This window comes from Danio aesculapii, chromosome 11, assembly GCF_903798145.1.
Source record: "Danio aesculapii chromosome 11, fDanAes4.1, whole genome shotgun sequence".
In the NCBI taxonomy this organism is placed as follows: Eukaryota; Metazoa; Chordata; class Actinopteri; order Cypriniformes; family Danionidae; genus Danio; species Danio aesculapii.
Genome location: NC_079445.1, coordinates 25673833 through 25692046, shown reverse-complemented (window position 1 = coordinate 25692046; position 18214 = coordinate 25673833). Strand labels below are relative to the sequence as shown.

The 18214-nt window shown below is 33.8% G+C and overlaps 1 protein-coding gene across 1 annotated transcript; it reads right to left on the bottom strand.

The window, feature by feature from the left end:
* Positions 1-2585: 2585 nt before the first annotated feature.
* opn1sw2 (opsin 1 (cone pigments), short-wave-sensitive 2) lies at positions 2586-5123 on the bottom strand. Its single transcript, XM_056468073.1, has 5 exons — positions 4742-5123; positions 4455-4623; positions 3978-4143; positions 2989-3228; positions 2586-2878 (listed from the first exon to the last, which is right to left on the bottom strand). Exons 1-5 carry the CDS (start codon positions 5121-5123, stop codon positions 2771-2773), a joined length of 1065 nt encoding a protein of 354 aa, XP_056324048.1. The 3' UTR covers positions 2586-2770.
* Positions 5124-18214: the final 13091 nt, after the last annotated feature.

The following is an 18214-nucleotide window of genomic DNA, read 5'->3' as shown; positions in this document are numbered from 1 at the left end:
CTATAAATAATCGTAGGAATAAGTAAAAAACATTGTCAGTTATAACAGCACCAGATTATGACCCTCTGGTTTCTTTTTGGTGTTTAGGAGAAATGTTTAGGGTTTCAAAAAAACAAGAGCTGTATGTTAGGAATGTTCCAATTTGGGCTTTAAAGGTAAATAATTATAAGATTTAAGACTTAGAATGGCTCTGTATAATGGCACTTGCTGCTTACTGTAGGAGTAAATAATGTTTTACACTGTTATAAACTAATATTTTTCATTTTAATTTGCACATTCACAAACTTCCAAATATTTAATGTGCACTGTGAAATCCATTCAAAAATTGTATAGGCTTTAAACCTTTATAGACTAAATTTATGTCATTGTACAACCATACAGTTTGGGTCTAACAGGACTTAATCAGTCATACACTGTCGTGCCCATTTAAAACAAAAGTACCACAGTCTCAATCATATGTCCAGTATGTGTAGGGTTACTGTAAGTCAGACATTTAGGTTACAGTCCAAGTCCAAATCAGCTTATTGGGACAACTGGGGTACCCAGGTACCCTCCACAGCAGATCCTAATTAGTATTGACAAGGATGCAGCCCAAACCTTCCTAATCCCAATGGATTGATGGTTCAGTTTAGGGAAAGCAGGGTTTATCTGAAAATCTTGATGAGGTCAGTTTTAATCTCTCCCGGTTTCTGACGATAGGCGTTTTCTTTTCTTTTCTTTTTTTGTTTGTGAGTCATCTGCTTCTCAATCTATTGTGGCAAAGTGGAGCAGGAAGAAGTGAACAGACCAAACCAGGACGGGGATGGAGCCAACGCCAAGACAAAAGCAGTCTGTAAACTTTTTTATTCTATTCCTTTTTAAGAATGGTAAATAATTGTAATGCTATGTATGTATGTTTGAACAGTGTCATCTTTTAATACTTCATTTTAAAAAGGGAAGCTAATTCAAATAAATTATTTTAGATTGTTGGAAATATGCTTTCTTGGGATTGACTGTTTTTTATTATCGCTATTAAAATGCCAATCCCAGATACAGTAAGTTGTAGTCGGAAAGGATGGTTTCCAGAAACAGATGGATGAGAAAGTTTCAACACTCAGTCAGTCGTATGCCTGGAATTCCGCTAGTTCTGAACTATTCGTGATTGGCAAAAGTTCACTACTAGCAGAACTCGGATATACAACTGAATTCTCAACGACAGCTCAAGATAGTAGCACGGTTTTGTCTCTCACGACCTGCCAATGGACAAGCGCTATTATCACGGTATTTAGCACTGAATGCTTATTTAACAATTATAAAGTTGAAATGGAAAAAATGGAATTATTCCATTAAATAGATGTCAATCTAACATGGGCAAACCTTTGCTTTGACTGCTCATTGTTTCGTTGACATCGTTTGTGGTTTAATTTCTACCAAGTTGATCTTGATTTGATTGTGTTAGGATGACACACTAATATCACATTCTCTCTCTGCCCTTTTTTATTGTTTTGGAAGTGAACAACCCATGAAATGAAATACATGAACAAGTAAAGGTGAGTAAGAATGCATGTGAGCAAAGACATTCAAATCAATTTTCCTTATTATTAGGTAATTAAGAAAATGTTCATGCAACCAATTTATGTATATATATATATATATATATATATATATATATATATATATATATAGTTGAAGTCCGAATTATTAGCCCCCCTTTGAATTTTTTTTTCTTTTTTAAATATTTCCCAAATTATGTTTAACAGAGCAAGGAAATTTTCACAGTATGTCTGATAATATTTTTTCTTCTGGAGAAAGTCTTATTTGTTTTATTTCGGCTAGAATAAAAGCAATTTTTAAATTTTTATGAACCATTTTAAGGCCAAAATTATTAGCCCCTTTAAGCTATATATTTTTTCGATAGTCTACAGAAAAAACCATCATTATACAATAATGCGTAATTATTGCCTAATTACCCTATCCTGCCTAGTTAACCTAATTAACCTAGTTAAACCTTTAAATGTCACTTTAAGCTGCATAGAAGTCTAAACAAAATATCTAGTCAAATATTATTTACTGTCATCATGGCAAAGATAAAATAAATCAGTTATTAGAAATGAGTTATTAAAACTATTATGTTTAGAAATGTGTTGAAAAAAATCATCTCTCCGTTAAACAGAAATTGGGGGGAAAAATAAACAGTCGAGCTAATAGTTCTGACTTCAACTGTGTGTATATATATATATATATATATATATATATATATATATATATATATATATATATATATATATATATATATATGTATGTATGTATATAAAAGAAATATGTTTGTGTGTGTAAATGTTGCTTTCTTTTCAGACTATCCCTTATTCAGATTTATTCAGGCCTCCAATGATATATATGTTGCTTTCTTTTCAGACTGGATATGCTACTCAGAACTGAAGAGCAATGGACTTCATCGTGATATGAGATACTTTCATGTTCTACTTGTTGTCCATTTGTAACAGGATGCAATAATTCATATATTTAATACAAACTATTGTACTGTGTGAGGCAACTCTGAATAATGTAACAACACAATTCTTTCTTTCTTTGCATTTATTGTACATTTTAATATGATAATAATGATCTACTCATTCTACATGTTCAGCAAGCCAAGACCAAGTTACAAAAATGTTGACATTAAAAGCAAAAACTTCTATAGGGTCTACGTTTTTTTATTTACAGTTGTAAAATCATTTGGTCACTGCTAGAGTGGTTCGGTCCGCAGAATGAGGTTACATGAAGAATGTGTTTATTTCTCTGGCGCAACAGAGGAGACCTGGGTGACCTGAGATGAAGAAGAAGCCTCATCTTCCTCAATATTCTTGTTGAAGACCATCTTCATCATACAGGAGCGGAACTGTTGTTTAAAAAAAAAAAGTCGTTAGCAAATGTTATGTGATTTTCTATGCTTAATAAACAAGCTATTTGATTCAGCTTAACATAGAGATGCCACAAATCACACTATACCTGTTTGTTCATTAAGACGTATATGACAGGATTGTACACGGTAGAGGCTTTACAAAGGCAGGAAGGAATGGTTGCCAGTCTCAGGTCAAAGGGTGCACCGCGGTTGGAAACCACCCAGATAGCAAAGAGAGCATATGGTCCCCAGCATAACAAGAAGCCAAACACCATTACCACCACCATCTTTGTCACCTCCTTCTCGGCCTTCTGGGTGGAGGCTGAATCAGCTTGAGCTTTGGCTGCCTGGTAGGACAAACAAGGGATTTTAGAGCAACTGGCAACGTGACTTCGCTAAGCCATATAATTAGTCTCCCTCTAGTGGATAGGGAGTGTATTCCATTGCATTAAAGAGAGAATGGCTGGACAATTTAATAAATAAATGATCAGTTGTGTTAGGGTTCTGAAATAAAATCAAAAGTCAAATAAAGAACGCGAATCAGCATAATACGCTAAATAATATGCCTTTGTGTTTTTGAACTAAACTTTGTAACGCTTTACACTAAGGTTACATTAGTTAATGTTAGTATATTTACTAATAATGAACTAAGTATTAATAATGCTAGTACAGCATTTATAAATCATAATCCAAATTCATGCATGTTAACATTAGTCAACGCATCATGTTAACATGAAGTAACAATAAACAACTTTATTGCCATTAATTAACATTAACACAGATGGATAAATACTTTATTAAATGATTTGTTCGTTGTTTGTTCATGTTAGTGAATACATTAACTTACATTATCTAATATAACCTTATTGTAAAGTGTTAGCCATTATTGTAAAATGTATAATTCCAAATATTAATATGTATAATAATAATAGCAGTTTTCCCAGTGATGGGTTGCGGTTGGAAGGGCATCCGCAGCGTAAAACATATGCTGGAGAAGTTGGCCAGATTAATAAAGGGACTAAGCCGAAAAGAAAATGAATGAATGAATGAATGAATGAATGAATAATTGCGGTTTTCAAGTGAAAATTGTACTCACTAATTTAAGAGTGATGAGCAGCTGACCATAACAGAATACAATAGTGCTGAAAGGAACAGCAAAGCAAAAGCAGAAGAGGAACATGACGTAGGATTCATTGTTGAATTTGTTGTTAGTTGTATACCAGTCAGGTCCACAAGAGCACTGCAAGCCCTCAGGTATATACCTGTAAAACAGATTTCAGTCATGGATTTAGCAAAACAAACAGGTGTTAAGCAACAGATGAAAATGTTGCATTGTCAGTGTGTTACGAGCAGTGGCTACTTAAGTTCCACTTCAGACATTCTGTTGACTACAATAGTCTGCTTAATATCTGCAAGCAATTTATTTTGATGGTCTCCAAACAGACATTTCAGTGACTATAAAGAACTCTGTCAGCTTATTCTTCTAACGCTTACCCTTGCTGTCGACTGATAGTTGCAAAGGCAACAGAAGGCCTATGGGACCATCAAAATAAAATGTAACCATGGGACTTACCGGCTCCAGCCCAAAAGTGGAGGGAGTCCAGCAGCCAATGCCATACACCAAGGAAGTATGCAGCCTGCAATGGCGTGAGGGGTCTTGAAGGTAAAGTTCCCAAGGGGTTTGCAAATGACCAGCCACCTTTCAAGCGCCACCACAGCAAGAGACCACAAACTCACCATTCCTGCAAAAACACAGAAAGACGTCTGTTGAAACCATCGTAGTCCAGTAGCAGAATGTGAGGGTTAGTTATAAACCACAGTGATCTAGTAAGCATTACAACAATGTATACAACACTATACCTCCAATTGTTGAAGTGAAGCCCTCAATTTTGCATCCTATTGGCCCAAAGACAAAGTACTTTTTGTAGAAGGCGTAGAACGCTACCGAGGAACCAAAAACGGACACCCACAAGTTGGAAACGGCAAGGTTCACAAGGATATAGTTCAGGTGAGATCTGAGTTTCTTGTATTGAATTGTGCAAACTATGGTAAGGACGTTGATGGCAGTTCCTGCGATAAAAAGGAAGAGCATAAAAGCGGACATGCCCATGAATACGCCACTGTGTCCCAGGTGGTCCTGAGGGACCAGGAAAGGGCTGTAAGCTGAGAGGTTGGCGACGTCTAAAGTGACGGGCATGTGGAAGTCTTCGAAAAATTCTGGCGTTGGCTGTTGTTGCTTCATCTTGCTTGTAATTGGTGCCCACTCCACAGAGAAATGCTGTAATAAATGGTTTGATTTCTTCTGCAGATTACTGCAGCATTCCTTGATTGATGTCAAATCTCTCTTCACTGGTCACGAGATGAAGACTCCCTCAAATTATTGGCATGCAATCCCTCTTATATAGAGATCCAAAAGATATCATTTTGCTCCTCCCAATTGGTCTTAAGTGCCGGATTTGAGGTTTGTTGTCATCAGCTACACACAAAGTTTCCTGAGCGCACACACACACACACACACATGCTACAGAACTACATCTGCACAGTGCAAGACACAATTCACCTAATCTCATTTCCAACACCAAAACCTGGCTAATTCGGATGATCCCTTTCACCCTTCAGTGTGGTTCTGTGTTAGCGATGGCATTTAATCTGCCGGCCAATGCAGATAAAGCAGCTAATCACTGGCAGTTAACTCCTCTTTAATCTGCTTCCCATCGTATTATCTCCAGCTTTGAGCCTGGAATCACGGCCTTCGTGAAGAGCCTTAAATACTTGAGAGTTGGATTGTCCTTGACATTCGTCTGTATAGACTGTTATTGTGTGAGAGCTGAGAAAGGTGCCGTTCGAAGGAGAAAGGCTTGAGAAAGTCCACAGTTTAGAGATGTCATATTTTTGTTCAAACAGCTAATAAGCATAACGATAACTTGGGGTTATTAAATGATGTTGTCATGCGATTTAATTTGTACTTTCAGAAAAAATTAGGTCAATCTTCAATAGTTTGAGAACAAATCACATTTAGCCATACAGCACATAATAATTACAAATTTCACAGACTTTACAGTTTAAGTGGAAATTTGATTGTACAGAAGATGTGTATTCATCTGCATGTTTTCAACACCGGAACTACATTTACAGAAAAGTCATGAATGTTATTGGTTCTGTGTTTTAATTGGACTGCCATGGAAAGCTATGTGAAAGTTGAAAAACTTATTATTATTATTTTACCAATTTAAGTACATTAAACATAAAACAATTACGTTGTCCAAAAAAAAAACCCCCAAGGATTGTGTTGTTTCAGCTCATTTTAAATAAGTGGTTTAAACAAATAACAAACATAATTTTTAAGTGTAGTTAATTGAATGTTAATTAAATTATTAAATCAACGACTAATTAAATAAAGACAAAAGCTCACCAATAAATAAATAAATAAAACACAGTAGCCCAAGAAGATGAAATTTCTCAATTTAACTTAGAAAAAAACTTTATGGGTGTCTGAATCTTCACTGAAGAGATTCTTATGTTTCTGGCTTCACTGAAAATAATGATTCATTGGATTCACTTTTTTTGCAAACAATTTACTGTTTATGGGCTGAATTTGAACAAACATTAAGCTGAACATTACTAAATTTAATATGTTTGTTTAGGTTCAGCCCATGTAAATTGTTTGCAACCACTTACCTTTAAAAAAATTTGTAAATCCAATGAATCTTTTTTTTTAGTGTTCTTAGACATTTGGCAACAACACTTTTACCCCAATTGATCCAACATGTTGCTTTTAAACAACCATGTCAGAAGAGGTATCCCATAGCATTTGTCTAGGATGATAATTAGATTAGATTAGATTCAATTTATTGTCATCACACATGTACAAGTACAAGGCAACGAAATGCAGGATAATGCCAAGTTTTGTTGGAAGAAGCCTTAATTTTCACACAAGGGTTGGCACCAATTGACATTAAAAATTCGGTCATCATTTTACTCACCCTTCACTTGTTCCAAACCTGTTTGATTTTTTTTTGAGGAAAGCTAGAAACCTGCAACCATCGACTAACACAATGTTTCCTACGATGGAAGTCTAAGGTTACAGCTTTCCAACATTCTTCAAAATATCTTCCTCTGTGTTCAACAGAATAAAGAAACTTAATACAGTACAACGTTTTAAACACACACCAAAACAAAATACAGAGCAAAACCTAGAAAGGAAATAAAGCTTGAGAATGAATGAATGAATGAATGAATGAATGAATGAATGAATGAATGAATGAATGGATGAGCGATTGGCAAAATATGATTAAACCATCCCAATATGGTACTGAACAGTCTGAAGAAGCTGGTTATTTCCCCAAACCAGGAGTGTAATAAATTTTATTACAACCAGGAGGCTGCCCAAAGTGCTTTACAGTATTAAAAACAAAATTAAACATTAAAACACAGTAAGAACATTACAACATGGTAAGAACACAAGTGTCAATAAAACAGCATTTGTACTAATGAATATCAAAAGAAAGTCTAAATAAATAGGTTTTAAGATAAGCTTTAAACAGTACCACGTCTGTAATGATGCGAAGTTCTAAAGGAAGTTTATTTCAGTTTTGGACCTGCCACTGAAAATGAACGATCACCCTATCGTTTATACAGTACCTGGATCTGGGGACCACCAGCAACAACTGGCCTGCTGATCGTAGGACCCTGTTTGGTTTGTGAACCTTTAAAACCTCACATAAATATGAAGGTGCAAGACCATTAACTGAATTAAAAACAAACAACAGTAGTTTAAAATCACAGGGAGCCAGTGAAGGGAGGAAAGGACAGGTGTGATGTGCTCATGTTTCCGACTATTCGTCAGCATGTGAGCAGCAGCATTTGGGCAGATGTAATAATTCTGTTCAAATTTTAAACAATTTAGACCCTCACCGTACAAAATATGATAACAATGTTATATATAATTTATAGGCATCATTTTTACTTATACAGTAGGTATTTATTTGGGGGCCCTCAGATTTCCTGGGGCCCTAAGCGGCCACTTACCTTGCTTGTTGGTTAAATCCGCCCCTGCACATAGGGCAGGTTTGAGTTGCCAAAAACAATACATTCTGTATTCACTCATTCATTCATTTTCTTTTTGGCTTAGTCCCTTTATTAATCCAGGGTCCCCACACCGGAATGAACCGCCAATCTGAAGGTGAGCCTAATGTTGCCCATGTGGAAAATGGTCAATTTGGCCCAAATGATGGAGGACAAATGTGGGCCACAGTTGGCAAAAATGTGGCATAGTGATTTAAGGGTAATCTGGGTCTAAACATAAAGTGGCTCACATGTGTAGGTGCAAATGTGGCCCAGTTATCTTAAGACATATGTGTGACATATGGGCAAATATTCGGCACAGTTAGCTCTGGCTAATGCGGCTGTTAGCCTATAGTGGGCCAGAAAAGATTTGGAAAATGTGGCCCAGTTATCTTAAAACATATGTGGGCTAATTTAGGCAAATATTTGGCATCATAAGCTATAGCCAATAAGGATTTGAGCCTATAATGGCCCAGAGAAGATATGGCAAATGTGGCCCAGTTATCCTAAAACAAATGTGTGCCAAATTTGCCAAATATTTGGCACAGATAGCTCTGGTTAATGTGGCTGTGAGCCTAAAGCGGCCTAGAGAAGATATAGCAAATGTGGCCCAGTTATCTTAAAACATACGTGGACCACATAGACTAAGGTCGCCATCATGAAGAAAAGTGTTTGCTTTAGTTGGGCTCAAAAAACAATAAAAGGAAGTGAGGCACAACCTGTGATGAAATAATATAATTCACTAATGTTAACCAATGTTTAATCCATTATTAAAAGTAACGTAATAACATGCTTGCACATGCCACAGAATTATGAAGGTTTATAAGCTGAAAACATTCAATGGTTCAACTTCTGCTGACAGAGATCAATAATCAGTATATGAACCTCAACAATGGTGACAATTAACAAAATGAATAAAACTTACAAACATCACAAACAGGACTAAAGGTGATAAAATCAACAACGTCGACATAAACAGCAGAATCAAAAGCAAATAATGAAAACTGTAGCATCAATAAGCTATACAATGCATTCATACTGCAATGCATGCTGGGATTTTTGTACTTTGCCACACCTAGCAAGTGCAGGTGTAGGCCAGATCTGGGCCAGAATAAAAGCAAATTGTGGCCCAGAATATGGTCAGTTCTGGTTCATTTGGTTGAATTCTGTCTGACATGTGGTATTGCTTTGGCTTATTTGGGGCCCAGATCTGACAAACAGGAGCGGACTGCCCTAGAGCCATCATTCCATTCAGTTTGTGGTCCAGATGGTGTTGTCTGGTGTGGGTCGAATCTGGACCAGAATAAAAGCAAACTGTGGCCCAGAATAGGGTCAGTTCTGGTTTATTTGGTTGAATTCTGGCTGATATGTGATATCGCTATGGCTTAATTGTGGCCCAGATCTGGCAAAAAGGAGCGAACCGCCCAAGTGCCATCATTCCATGCGGTATGTGGGCTGGATGTAAGTGTCTAGTGTGGGCCGGATTTGAGCCACGAGAATTTTGCTAGCTGGGTATAGAACCTTACTGAACCTTTTTTTTATTTTATTAAAGTGTGATTACACTTTTGCAACATTCTTCAAAATATATTCTTTAGAGTTCAACAGAATAAGGAAACTTAGTACAGTACAATTTTTTAAATACAACTCAAAAACAAAATATAGAGCAAAACCTAGGAAGGAAATAAGGCGTGAGATGAAATTTTAATTCAGAAATACTGAATGAGTGACAATATGAAACATATGAACAAAGAGAAGATATGCAATAATGTGAAATTATCTGCAGAACTAAATCCTTGCCAAATATCTTGGAATTTTAAAGCAAAAACTTAAAATACATTCAGTGTTTAAATATATAATTGCCAAGAGCAACTGAAATGTTTGAAGTATTTTCGGAACATTTACAAAAACCCCATTCTAAAAAAAACCCAATAATGTTTAATCAAGCACAGTCATCGCTTTAGAATTAAAGAGGGATTTAAATGAAAGTCTTCCGGCTCATAATACTGCATAAGACGCCTCGGCTAATCACTCTCTGAACAACAAACAGCAGATTTACATTAAAGACTTGCATCCTCCATCTTGTATTTAATGTTGACTCATTTTGCTTCAGTATTTGCCAAGCTTGCATGAAATACATTAGGAAGAATACGTCAGGATTTCCTCAGTAGCATAAACTTGACCAACAGAAAACAATGAATAGAAACAAATTGGAGTACTAGCATAGAAAATAAAATATCCTTATCATAAAATAATCTTAAGTTTCCTATCACCAAGATTACTGCAGATGACCCTCATTATCTGCCCTTTTATCACCGTATGTGGACAAAGCTCCATCCCCTCCTTCCTCTTCTGTTTTAATCTTTGGTCTTCCTCACTTGTATGACCCATATGATGATCTGTTTAGTGGCTTAGGACTAATTATTGGACTTGTGCTAAGACTCTTAACTACCACATTCAGTGTAGAGCAGTTAAGAGGGCTGTCTGAGGTAAAGACACCTGTAAGTGCGTCACATCACTATATCTCCGGCCTATTAACCTGCTTCAGTAAAGAGTTTGTGTCAGTATGCCTGCAGTCAACTTTAATAGTATATAATATAAAGTCTTGATATATATTTTATGTTTATTAGTCTTATTTACATGAAAAAGTGAAAGTAATGAACACAATATAAGTGAACATACTGTTCTGCATGTAAACGAATATGTTTCAAAAGCTTTTGATGAAATGATTTGCGATTAACGATTAAAGATTAAGGAAAGCATTTGTGAGCAAAAAAGTTAAAGTATCAGAGCAAAGCAAATCTTGAGAAAGAGAAGATGAAATGAGTTCTGCTGTACAATATTTCTGCATATAAGTTTAAAGTAAAGCTTTCCAATCAACATTATAACACTGAATATAAGATTGATTGAAGTATGAAATACAATCATTTATCTTGTATTTCATACCTAAATCAATCTTATATTCAGTGTTTTAATGTTGACGGCAAAGCTTTACTTTACACTACGGATACTAGATATCAATATTAGATTTTTTTGCTAAACCTTTCTAACTTTTTGTTTTATATCAGTTTAATGTGATTTTAAAATTAAATTGGATTAATTTGATTTAACTTGAAAAAAGTAAGGAAGCGTTTTTTTTATAGGAAGGGTTGGAGTATTATAAATAGAAATTACAGAGTTCTTCAATAAAAATGTAGGACAACACTTTAAAATAATGGTCTATTTATTAATGTGTGTTAATGTATATTCACTGACATTAACAAACAAAGAACAACACGTTTGTTAGAGTGTTTATTCATCTCAACATTAGCTAAAATAACTAATGTAATAACAAGCACTTTGGATTTTAATAATGCATTAGCAAATGTTAAACTCTTTTCATAAAGCCTACTCAAGGTTGTTCATACTAGTTCATGTTAAATATATTAACAAATGGAGTTTTATTTTAATGTGTTGCCAAATGTAAAGTCTTGCTAATTTGGGCTTGAAAATAAAGCAGTTCTAAAATAACACCGGATGAAAATAGCATTTACAGAAGGTTTTTCATCTCTTTTCCACCACAGTCTGTATCTGAGTGTGTGCTAAAGCAGTTGTTGCCAAAGTGGGGGTCGCAGGGCAATGAGGGGGAGGTTGCTTGGTGATTTCCAAAAATCTAATTCATTTTATTAAACTATTATAATTACCATATTTAACCATAACCTACAGAAAAAAAGAGTAGTTAATCGGTACATTAAAAAAACAACATACAAAGAAAAAGCCATCAGCCTTTCGATTTTTTGCGACCCCTGGAGTGATTATGTTATGTTAAAGACACTGCACATTGATTTTATGGCACCAGGTTAATCTTTCTGACACCTTTACCGCACTCACGTACATTAAAAATAAATACAGGCTACGACTGAACATAGAGAATGCTCTAAAATTGGCGTTTTTCAAAATTAAATGATGAGTAGACTTGGACCTATTGGTGTGTGTGCAAGGTTTATATATTTATAACCACCTCAGAGGTTATTGGGGATCACGAGTCATTGGCATTATTATTTTGGGGGTCGTGGGTTGAAAAGTTTGGGAACCCCTATATGCTAAAGCACCACATGATGTCTTAATAGGTTAATCTAATCAACACAAACACTTAATTTCACTGTTTCAGTTCAACAGATTCCATAATTTAAGTATAAACACATTTAGTTGAAAAAAAAAAAACCTTTTTGGTTTACATTAGTTAAGTAGTTGACAATAATAATAATCACTTCTTCTTTATTAATATATTTTAACCTCAAATTCTATATCTGTAAACATAAATCCGCTGTTTATCAGCTAACATTAAATTGCTTTACTGTAAGTTCATGTTAGCCAATGAATGAAATAATACATTAAGTAAAATAGGAAAGTTTGTTTCAATACAATATCAAATCTTTAACTGAGAAAGTTAAACTTAAAACTAGTGGACAGAGCTGTTTGACAGACCATCTTTGCTAGCAAAACTGCAAGTGTAAGAATGCAAAATGCAAAGGCAGAAGCTTACAATATTTAAAAACAATATTTACCAAACTATGCAATTTTCTACAAATCTTTTAAGTTTTTTTGTGTAAAAGTGTTTTTTTATTAAACGTAAATATGAAACATGCAATACAGATAGTTTTTAACATTTTATTATTATTTTTTTAGACAACAAACAAAAACAAAACTTATCGCAAATATACATTTAGCTTCCGTAAAAATATATGTATAATAAAACCTTTTTTATTAATTTTAACTGTAAACTGCTTACAGATAATGGCCTGCTTAGATTCTCTGAAAAATGCATCAGTAAAAATTGAATGAGCCTAAAATTGTCATCGTACACTGTAAAAAATGCAGGTTTCACATAATTCATTTATAATGTCCAAGCACAAATCGATTAAGTTAACTTAACAAAATTAAGTGGATTGAACATAAAACAATTAAGTTGTCTCAACAAAATCTCAAGAATTGTGTTAAGCTAATTTTACATAAGTAGTCTGAACAAGCAGCAAACAAATTTTTTTAAGTGTACACTGTAAAAAAATGCTAGGTTCCACACAATTCCTTCAAGTTGTCCCGACACAAATTTATTAAGTTAACTTAATGGTTTTTACAAATTTAACTATTATACATAAAACAATTAAAGTGTCCCTAATAAAACTCAAGATTTGTGTTGACTCATTTTAAATAAGTAGTTTGAACAAGCAGAAAAAAACTTTTTTTTTACGTGTAGGCAAACATCAAATTTTCCATGACTTGTGTAATGGATTTGTAAAAAAAATAAAGACAGGTCAAAGACAGACGGAAGGATCATAGTGATTAACAGGTCCGGAAGAGGGAGGAGACTAACACAAGTTAATAATCACACGCCTGTTTATAAGACATCAGAAACACAGTTGTATTTCCAGCACAGCCTTAAGTAATGCAAACACGGTGTACTGAATTGGGGTTGTGGTTATATTTTAACGGTAAAATAATAATAAAAAAGGAAACACTATGGTCTCAACTGTTCTGTCACTTCAAAGTTCTGTCAGAAGTGTTCCATTTTCTGCATTGAATTCAGGAAATATTTTGGATGAAAGATTAGTTTCAGAGCACATTTATTCTTCTGTGTGCTTGATCAGGTTTCATTCATCTTCAAATGTACTTCAGTAGAATTTGACTGGGATGCATACTTACAATTTGAGCTTATTTGCTGACATGTTAAGGATTGCAGATGTATTCTGAATCTGTTGCCTGTAGAAAGAAAAAGACACAAAAGAGATCACTTTAATATCTCAGTTAAGAAAAAGAATCGTTCACATTTACAGCAATGAGATTAAATATTTTAACTGCAGGGAAATTAGGTTAAGAACCAAGGAGAGACCAACAACTTCAGTGAAGACAAGGAGTCAAAGTCACAAACGGTGTATCAATTTGTAATATGTATTTATTTATGATCATTACATCAAATGTATATTTAATTAATGATATATTTAAATGCTTATTTGCCTATACTGCCTGATAATTAGATTTATTATTTCCCCTGTAAACAATAGTTCAGGGAAATTCAATAATATATAAGCTGGCATTAAATAAGACACATCTTCAGAATCACTGTAAAAAAATACTTTTCTGTATTTTGTGATTCTTTTCTTTCATTTATGTATGCGATGAATTGCATTATGGGAACTCAATTTTTCCTCTTTTCTCTGTTGTTGAAAAGTTTTTAAAGATTGACTATTTATTGAGTTTTAATAATTTGAACTGATACTATTGTCGGGTTGGTGCTGTTAATTATTGTACAAAAACCTGGTAATAAACTGCCAGTATTTTATGTTATTTTATTTTATATTATCTCTATATTATTTCTGTTACAACATATATCAGTTGAAGTATCAGTAAAGAGGTAAAAACACCAGTTCTGGTATCGACATTGCAGGAAAAGACTGAAGTATGCTACAGTGCCATCTAGCATGCAAGTCAGAAAGGACCCAGAGATAGAATCTAATGTAATGCAGTCACTGACTTGCTGGTGTAAACAGATTCATCAAAAATATAGAAATATACAAAATAATAAAGCATATTTTAGTCATCAGCAGTCTAACCAACTAAAATGAAACAAACAATAAATTAAATATAAGGGAATTATTCTGTACTGAATGCATGACATCAGGTATGTTTGAAATAAACATCATTTATGTTAAACATTCATTCATTTTCCTTCAGATTAGTCTCTATTTCAGAGGTCGCCACAGTGGAATGAACCGCCAACTATTCCAGCATGTTTTACACAGCGGATGTTCTTCCAGCTGCAACCCAGTACTGGGAAACACCCATAAGCACACACTATACAGACAATTTAGTTTATTCAGTTCACATATACCGCATGTCTTTGGACTGTGGGGGAAATCGGAGCACCTGGAGGAACCCCATGCGAACACGCGGAGAACATGTAAACTCCAGAAATGCCAACCCAGCTGGGACTCGAATCAGCAACCTTCTTGCTGTGATAATTTGCTGAGAGGCACCAGTGCTAACCACTGAGCCACTGTGCCGCCCCTTGTGGCAAAGGTATCATTGCAACAATTTCTATACTTACATTATTTTTAACAAGTACTAATATTGTAAATAAAGGTTTTATTTAATGCATGCAAAGACTTTTCAAGCAACAAATATACATCTTAATTTAATAATTAAGATTCCAATAATTAATTTAAAAAATGACATAAAATGATTATATACATTTACCATAACTTACAGAAGTCACCCACTGATATCATTTAGTTCCAATAAATCATTTGATGACGAATTAAAATCTTTTTTTTACTCTCAAACCCCTATTTTTTAACATTTTTCAGCAAAAAGATTTTATTAATTTCCAAAAGAATAAAATTCAGAATCACATTTTTTATTTCATTTATATATTTTAATAACTCCAGGTGAGTTTTTGGAGTGAACTATTCCTTTAATATGCTTTCTACATATATAAAACCACATTTCTACGTTTGATATATTGTTGACTGTAACATTTGTAATTACTGTTTGTTAAACTGTAAATAATCCTGACACATTTGTGCAATTTAAAAAAATGAACTTAATGATAAGTATATTTATGGCTTTCACATTAAAGGGAAGTTTGCAAAATTGTATCAATATAGCATAAAGCAAAACTATTTTGGATGGAACTATGTCTCTCAGAAAAGACAAATGTTTAAATTTGTTTTAATACATCTGACAATTTTCTCTTATTACAACTCTAAATCTTGCATTCAGTACATTGTTTTATTATTATTATTATTGATTTATCATTTTACAATAAAACGAACAGTACAATTGACAAAAAGAATATTCAGCATTAAGTAGCATCAGAGTATACAAATATAAAAACATGCACATCAACAAATCCAGTTTATGTTACTAATTAAAACAGGAATCAAATAACAGCTTGTGAATGGCCAGTGTGATAACAATGGGTATTACGTAGGCCCAGGTCAAAGGGTTCATAAAGGGTCCATAAAAATATTCCAGGTTTCTAAAAATATGTGTTTTGTTTTTTAAGCTATATGTTAAATATTCCAAATGCAGTGTCATTTATGAATAATTCCAATGCTGGAGGGAGTTCCGGGTTCCAGATTAACAGAATACATTTCCTAGATACATAAGAAATTAGACCTATCTTTTTGGAAAAAAAGGCTCTGTTACCTCATTCAAGTCCACCCCAAAATGATAAAATAAAGGAGTCTTGTGATATTTTTTTCTCAGGACCATCAAAGAGAACTCATGTACATAATCCCAAAACTCATTTAGTTTTTTACAGTTCCAAAAAACATAAAGGCATTGCACCGAGATGTTTCCAACTAAGGCTAACTGGGGTCAAATATATTCCTTTTTATAAATTTGTAGTTTTGTTCAATTATTTTGTTACTTGAAAATGAAAACGATATACATTTGTAATGTATACAACATCCCACTGATCATCATCAAAATTACAACCAAGGTCTTTTTCCCATACGTTTTTAAATTAGATTAAAGAAGAATCAGCTTGGTCTCTTAAGATTGCTTACATCTCAGATATCTTTCCCTTCAACATTGAAGTATTCTCTTAAATGTCTTATAATTTAGTTAATTCCAGTAAAATACGACCCTTTGCAAGGAAATCATTTATCAGGTGTCTAGGTTGTAGGTACATGTAAAAATATTTATTGTCAATATCAAATTCTCTTTTTATTACAGAAAAAAAGATTTTAGTGTGCCCTCTTTAAAAACATGCCTAAAAGAGACAACGCCTTGCGCTTTTCACTTAATGAATACTGTTCTTCATATAGAGGATGGTAAATCTGGATTATAAGACAGAGGTGACAAAATAGAAATTTTTGAATGCAAACTACAGAATCTTTTAATTTCTTGCCAGGTTTTTAGTATATTATAAATAACAAATGTATTTGTGCAGTTATTTACCTGCTTGATGTTATAAATGTAGGACAATGATGTTAATGATACTGGATAAATGCCCTGTTTCTCAATATCAGTCCATTGTGCATTTTCTTGAGGGTGTACCCAGCTTATAATATTTTTTGTTTGTGCTGCCCAATAGTATAATTGAAAATCTGGGAGTCTTAACCACCATTTTCTTTAGGTTTGCACAAAGTTTTAAGAGCAATCCTTGGTGGATGGTTATTCCACATAAAAGTGCTAATTTTCCTATTTACAGATTTGAAAAAATGATTTATTTAAATAGCAGGGAAGAGACTGAAATAAATAACTATAGTGTGGCAATACATTCAATTTGACCACATTTATTCTTCCCAGGAGAGTTATGGGAAGTAAAGACCAATATTCTAAATCATCCTTTATTTATTTATTTTTTATTTAATGGGAGATAATTATTGCTAAACAGATCCTCAAGGTCAGGAGATATCACCACTCCATCTGTCTCCAAGTGAAAGGTGATATTCAGTACATTGTTAATCTTTTTATTATAATTGGTAAGTTATTTTATTCACAAGTGTAAATTTTTGGAAAACACTCAAATTCTGAATAGTTTTAATTGACTATAAGTCATATATTTTGTCTTTAATGGGCATAAAAAAGCAAATAATATTTTAAAAGTCAAAACGGCTTTCAATGTATAACCTTGTATAATTTCCCCTCTGGTCTCTGTTTTTTATTTACTTTATTTAATTTATATGTTTTAATTTTCTCTCTCTCTCTTCTTTAAATGTATTATGCAGATTGTAACACCATCTCTGTATTTTTTCCAATGTTCTAAGATTCTGCAATCTCTTGTTAACTGTTTTGGAAACCAATATTAAAAAATAGAGTATTATTCAGCGTGAGGTTAAATTGCGGAGCGCCATCACTGGTAGAATTCCACTGATGTGGGCGTTACTTTGAGAAAACAGAAGCCCTGTGTGTTCATTCATCCATCCATTCATAGTCAACTTACAAATTCAGCTTTCCCACAAGAGCAATAATTATCAGCTCAGACTAATCTGTCGATTCCTTCCATGAAAATGTGTATCGGGTGAATAAAATAAAACAATAACGTTCGACTTAAGTCGCCATCTTTAGTGTGGGACAATACGCCCTAAACATATAACGCATAAAAACTGTTTCAAATGTAAAGATGCTTTCAAAACATCTTAAATAAATTCCAATATTGTATAGCAATCATAAAACTGACACTAAATAATTGCAGGACGGGTTATCTGAACGGAAATAGAGTTTGACAAAAAAATCCACAGAAAAAGGACGTGGTAAATCAGCCATATTTGTTGAGGGTGGCTG